The 6,615-nt window shown below is 43.9% G+C and overlaps 1 protein-coding gene across 1 annotated transcript in view; it reads right to left on the minus strand.

The window, feature by feature from the left end:
• Nucleotides 1-1,719: 1,719 nt before the first annotated feature.
• The window catches only part of ANKRD12 (ankyrin repeat domain 12), a 21,242-nt gene continuing 16,346 nt past the window's right edge, over nucleotides 1,720-6,615 (minus strand). Inside the window, exons 8-11 of the mRNA XM_010145382.1 lie at nucleotides 4,327-4,425; nucleotides 3,728-3,871; nucleotides 2,328-2,423; nucleotides 1,720-2,006 (exon numbers count right to left, since the gene is read on the minus strand). Of these exons, the coding sequence (XP_010143684.1) occupies nucleotides 1,821-2,006; nucleotides 2,328-2,423; nucleotides 3,728-3,871; nucleotides 4,327-4,425 (525 nt within the window). The 3' untranslated portion in view covers nucleotides 1,720-1,820. The remainder of the gene's footprint in view (nucleotides 2,007-2,327; nucleotides 2,424-3,727; nucleotides 3,872-4,326; nucleotides 4,426-6,615) is intronic.

Consider the following 6,615-nt stretch of genomic DNA (forward strand, 5'->3'; position numbering starts at 1 on the left):
CGAGGAGCCCCATGTTTTCTAAGTTGTTGCAGCTGAAGAAAAAAAAAAACCCAAATCTGTGTCACAGACCCTGACAATAGAAAACCATCTCTCCTCGCAAAGATGCCACAGGTTAACCGCGAGTATTTCACCTTCAGAAGAAACTCTATTCTGCTTTCAGAAGAACATCACTTTTGCATTTTCCTCAGCACATCTCCAGTTCTGAGGGACATCAGGGAGATACTCCCATATAAAAGCAGCAACAACTTCTCCTTCCACAGCTACCTAACAAATTCAAAGCGGAAAGAAAAAACAACCGAGTTACAGGGCAGGAACTACATATTAATTGGTTTTCCTGTGCTTGAGTTACTGTCTCTTTATTCATGACGTGCTGCCCACGCGTCTCCTGTTCCGTGCCACCCCGAACGGGCACCCTGGGCCTTCCCCCGAGCAGAAGGAATAAGAACTCTGTAGCAGCTCGCCTCGTAAGTAAAAGTCGGGTCAAACCAAGTTCTTCCAATCCCTTTTCCCGTAACCGGGTCTCCGGGCCAGTAGGCATCAGATCCCAAGCTCTCTTGAATCATTGATGGAGAGAGGATAACAAATCTTTTTCATGAATATCGGTAACCTCCTACTAATAAATAATTAACTCTCTGCTCGTTAGGAATAACAAAGCGTTAGATTTCACAACACGGGGATTTTTTCTTAGTTTTTTCAAGGAGCCTCTTTATGTATTTCAGAATTTGATCCACGTTGAGAAATTCCGAGTAACGTGACCAATAAAATTTATTAAACATTATATTTACAACTATTCACAAACCCTTCCATAGATTAATATTAAAATAGACAATGTACAATTTAAGAATTTTCATTCAAAGGCATTTTGTTGGAAAAAATAGGCTCTGTTACGAGACCACCATATAAGAGCAAAAGGTTGGTTTTTTGTTTGTTTTACACAAAAATATTTGCAGTATCGTCAGCGTATGGCATTACAAGAGCGGGCTGATATGAAATATGACTCTGTAAATATGAGAGGACGGTTTGGGGGTCAGTTAGTGATGGACTGAAGCGTTGGGTGGCGCATGCAACACCGTTCTGTTCCAATTCTTTTACAGTCACGGTGGTGAAACAAGCAGCTAAATCAAACACATGCCGTACGAAAAAGAACTGTTGACCAGAACACGCCACACTTAATAAAAACGACAACTTTGGTCCAAGAAAACGTTAGACAAAAACGGTTTTACAGTTAAAATATCTATTTTATACAGGTTTGAACATTAATTACAAGACTATTTACATTTGCACAATATGTATAAAATAAATTATTTAAAAATGAAGACAATATTACATCTTTTTTTTGTTGTTCCAAAAAGAAAACTGTACAGTCATGTACAAAATACAGTAAGATTAACAGATCTTCTCCTCCAAGTCTTACATTTTCTTCCACAGGCTTTTTCGTGACCTTTCTGTGGGAGTTCAGCTGTTACTGACGGTTCGGAATACAAAGCTTCGTAGCGGATTTTAAGTAGCATTTGGTTTTTTGGTGGCTGTTTTAGTTATTAACAGCTTCCAGCGCTGTTAACTCGTCAGCAATAAGCTCTAAACCAGGCGGTTTTTAAATACGGAGAGGGGCAGTTACCGGGAAAGCAACTTTAAAATTACCATCCGTCTTCTGCGTCCCAACAAGCGCCCAGCCGCTCTTCTCTGAAGGGACCCCCGAATTACTGAGGGGGCAGAATTCCACGGAATTAAGTGCTCTGTCTAAAAAGAAAAACACCTTTGTGTATCCCTGCACCTCAGCTCTGGTTGTCCAAGGGAAAGGGTGAGCCAGGGGCTAGTTGTCATATTGGCGTCAACTCAAAGTCATCGTTCACGTCAACTAGAGGAACGTAAAACTCCTGGATTTCGTAAATGCTGATGGATTTGTACGTGGCGGGATCAAGTTCTTGTAGTTTGAGCTGCCACTCGAGTCTCTGCACCGCATTCAAAGCCGCTGCTTCATGCTGCTGCCTCATCAGAAGGCACGTCTGGGTTAAAACGGAGAGAGAAGTCATTTCAAGGGCTGAAAAAACACTGCGGCAACGCTGAAAATAGAACACAGACCCAGGAGCCTCTGGTGGCGGTGAGGAACCTCCCCACTACGTATGGAGAAACGCGCAGGTAATTCCATGACACAGTAACAACTAAAGTCCCGGTTTTATACCGCCAGACCCTCCCCTTCACGTTGCCCTCACAACCTCTCCAACAGCCGATGATGTTACAATCAAATCTACTACTTATTCACCTCGTTGTCACAGTGACATTAGAGTTTGTGGTGGTTTTTTTTAAGTGGAAAGACAAAGAAATACCTTTAATTTGTCAAACTTATCGTCCACGTCCTGCAACCACGACATGAACTGCCTTGCGTTAAATCGATCCCTCACCGATGTTTTGCTGTCATCAGCCTGCAGAAAAAAAAAAAAAATAAGAAGAAAAGGTTTTATTCAAACTGTGTGTTACTCGATGATTCAGTCTTAGACGTACTGTACAAGTATAAAACCTGCTTTGTGGGACCTTCACAGATGACGTTTCAGAAAACCAGACTCAAAGTATCGAGGGATGTAAGTGTTGACCACCGCTTTCGCTGTGAACCAGCTGCTCACTAAAACGGGTATTTTCAGAATCCCTCAAGCTATTTACTCTATTTTTGAAATGTAGAATAGGAGGCCTAAAGATTTATGCCTTCCAGTCTGATCAGCACAAAGCAGATCCTTCCACAAAATTGCCATCGTTTTATTCTCTAACGAACTGAATTAATAACCCCCCGGGGAAAAGCAGAAACATGAGTGAGGGGGAACTGGAGCAGCCTGACTCAACTGCACGAGTATCCAAAAGCAGTTCACGTACGTGTAATACTCTGCTGAACATGATGTGCGGTGTAAGAAAAACCACCGCAGCCTGGAGCACAGAGCTGCTGAGGTCTAAAAAGCTCCAGGCCTCTAAACTGGGGAGAAAACCAAAGCAAAGACATTCTGAACTTCAGCACAAACGAGGATGTTTGGAGTCTTAGAGAGGAAAATCTCCCTGCTGCCCTATCAGATTTACTAAGGAAACGATGATTCAGAAATCTGCCGGTATAAAACCTAAAGAACAACAGAGTCTCCATGAAGCGCTGTGGAATCACCACGCTGTGCACAGCCCCAGTTCCCCGGTTTTCCCGGGGAAAAACCCTGCAATAACAGGCTGAGGAAACCCTGGAAGCTGTAAGAATCCTGTACGGGGCACCAGGGCTACAGCAGAACTCCACACACGCTGCACGTGCAGGTGTTTCATTTTAAAATGCCCAACGTCCAACACAGCGATGCTTTTACCGAATGGTTATATAAAATAAATCAGAATTAAGAAATGGTTAAATATTACCACCACGGAACACGTGAATTACACGGCACATGTCTGTTAATAGCAGAGAGTACTTTCTGTTCGCGATCGAAATTTGATTTCATAGGCAACGAGAACAGGGGAATGTTCTCCTTTGATCCTCCTTGTAATTTCTGGAGGTGACAGAAAACCAGACACGGTACAAACCAGGAAACCAGTGCAAATATATCCACATCCTCCTGTCACTGTACACCTGAACGAGGCCTAATCAAAGCGACAATCTGTAACGTGCCAAACCTTCGCTCCAGACAAATCAGAGACAGTTTCAGTGGGGGACAGAATTCTGCCTCAGGACAGAAAGCCGACCCTTGTCTGCCACCCAGCTGTTTACCTGAGCGTCTAGAGGCACGTTGTACACCTCGGCATCCAGCAGGACGGTGCAGGCACTGAAGGGGAGCGTCTGATTAGCCAGCGTCCTCGCCGCTCGGTAATGAACGCGCAGAACCTCCTGTTCGTTCGAAACAATAAGCTTTTCCTAATCGAGTAAGAGATCAACATATGAATATGCAATCAGGCATTTGATTCATGAAAACCTCCATGAATTTAAACAGTTCTTTTAGGGCTTATGCTTTTGGACAGTAAATTCACAGCTGGGCAGAAATTCTCTCCTGGACTGAGCCAAGCAAATACAGTTCACTTGGCCGTACCTGACTCGTGTGAGGTGGATTTGATTTGAGGAACGGGCCACTTGGGGAAAAAAAAACTAGGAATATGCAGAATTTTGTAAGATAAAAGACTGTATGTATGTGTTTGCTGCTCTGCCACAGAGTGGCTCTAATTTTTATCAAAAGAAAAGAAGGTGGATTATGAAAAGCTCAGAGAACAGAAAAAGCAGCGTCTTTCCTTGGGTTACAGCTGATTTCTCTTCAGTCAGACCTTGAACCAGGCTGGCATTCCTTGCGCTTGTTATTTTTACCACTTCAGTCTTACCCTTTCGATACTGTGCTGCAAGCGGAGTTTCATCCTTACAACCTCCTGCTGTTTGAACAGTTCCTTCAGCGGGTCCGACAGGGAGGGAGGTGGTGTAATCTGAGGGGAAAAAAGTTTTTTAGGCAGTTCAGTGACTATGTATTTAACACAGGTATAGGCAACGTTAAACGATTTGAGCATTTATTAACATAAAAAGCATCAGCAAGGTATTTTGGGGGGAAAATACAAGAGTTTTGTACATGCCATTAATTCTGTGGCTTCAATCCGTCACCAATACTGGGGACTTGTAGCATTACCAGCAGCAATCTTGCCCCTACACACTCCAGTAGTAAAGGGATTTACCTGCCAAGAGTTATTTAACTATTGCTGTCGTGGAAAATTATTTCAGGGCAGTTTCTTTCCCCAGCTGGAAGTTAGCCAGCATCTTTGGAATTGAAGAATATGTTGAATAACTAACCCTGGTTCATTCCTTAAGTTATTACTGGGTATAAAATGACATTCGACGCCTTCACGTTTCGAACTGCCGAGCAAGACACACTTCGCTTCTCTCGGTGAAAACGGTTTGGCTCCCAAACCGGTGAGTAACGTTTACGCATGTGCCACTTTGTGTAAGTCATCAGTACTGAAAACAGAAAGAGCCAAACCACAAACATCTCCTGGAATCATCTCTCTCAGCCATAATGTTTAAGCTTAGCCTGAGATCTTCTGCAGTCTGGTTCTGCCTGGAAACAATCCACGGCAAAGTACGACTGTCATGTCACAGTCTTTCAACAGAGTAAGACAAGATGCTTGTAGCAACACCAAGTTTTTACTTAATTAGTTGTACTAAACCCCAGAAGACCTCTCGGAGATCTTGGTGATTTTGCTAACAGAAGCACGCAGCTAAGAAGCAAGATAAATGACCTGTCTATAAATACTCTTTGAGTCGATGCAACTAAAGTTACTCAGAAATAAAAATTCCAGAGCTGGCGAGCACCCGTATCACCCGAAAATTCCAAATGTTATCAAATGTTATTCCATTAAATTTACTGACTGTTTCATTTTGCAAGAGAAATAAGAATCAACTCAGTAGGAAATAACTGGAAATGGTTTAATTATCTGGACAGCAAACTTGTGTGGCCTCTTACCAGGCTGTGTAAGAGAACTGTTGGTGGCCTCCTCTGGCCTCGCTCCACGTCCCTGCTGTGCTGAGGAGCCCAGAGCTGGACCCAGCCCTGCAGGGGGGTCTCCCCAGAGTGGGGCAGAGGGGCAGCATCCTCTCCTGACCTGCTGCCCACGCTGCTGGGGATGAGCCCAGCACATGGTTGAGAAAACATGGGAAGAGCGAGCCTCGCTTGGATCCCTAAAGTCACCCAACAGGTCTCGAGTAGTCTCCCACCAGAGCTGGGCTGGACAAAGGAAATTGACTGTCTGGTCTCAGAGGTAAGTGAAGTTGAAGGTTTTAAGGCAAGAACAGCCAGAGAGGCCTCTCAGATCTTCTAGTCAAAGAGATGTGGGTAAAGAGACCACAAAGAGTGTGTATGGAAAATACAAACACGTTCTTGCAAGAACGGAGTATGGAGATGAATGCCACGAGGAAAAGGTGACCTCATTTCTTTGTTTAACCAAAGTAAGATCTCAAACGAGTGTCTTAAGGGCCCAGACTCCCTACAGAAGAGAGGGAAACCAAGGTGCCCAGAGAGACTGCACAGAATGCTTTTAGGCTCCCACCTCCAGGATGTCTGAAGTTCATCAGATAAGCTATAGCGCATCATTACATTTCCTGTGCAGAGAACAGTACGTGACACCAACTATTCTGAGTGTCAGAGCTAAATATCCTGTCTTCACGCAGACCTAGGTGAAGACGATCTGCTTTCCCACAGCCTCTGTAAATTAAAGAGGCAAAAATCGGGTTAACAGAGAACCATTCAACACCCAGGGCTGTGCTCTGCCGTGGTGGCAAATGACAGTTACTGAACTCTGTGCATAAGCGAGCTCTGCAGAGGAGTTAAATCTCAGCTACTAGTCATTTTTTTAAAGGTATCTTCTTACTGAAAGAAAGACGAGAAATTTTATCAGAATAAAACTCATGCTGCTTTCTCACACTTTACTCCTAATGGTAATAAACACCAATTTCCTAATCATTTTGGCTGCTCAGAATTTTGTTTCTTCCCTTTGGCTCGTAACGGCCGGCAATACAAAGCTCCACCTTTTCTCTCTAGAGCTGCAGAGGACTATCAGTGCCGTGAAACCACGTACAGAACAACCAACGGTTTAAAACATCGGCCTGTCCACCAGGACAGGCACGTG

This window comes from Buceros rhinoceros, unplaced genomic scaffold, assembly GCF_000710305.1.
Source record: "Buceros rhinoceros silvestris isolate BGI_N320 unplaced genomic scaffold, ASM71030v1 scaffold14301, whole genome shotgun sequence".
In the NCBI taxonomy this organism is placed as follows: domain Eukaryota; kingdom Metazoa; phylum Chordata; class Aves; order Bucerotiformes; family Bucerotidae; genus Buceros; species Buceros rhinoceros.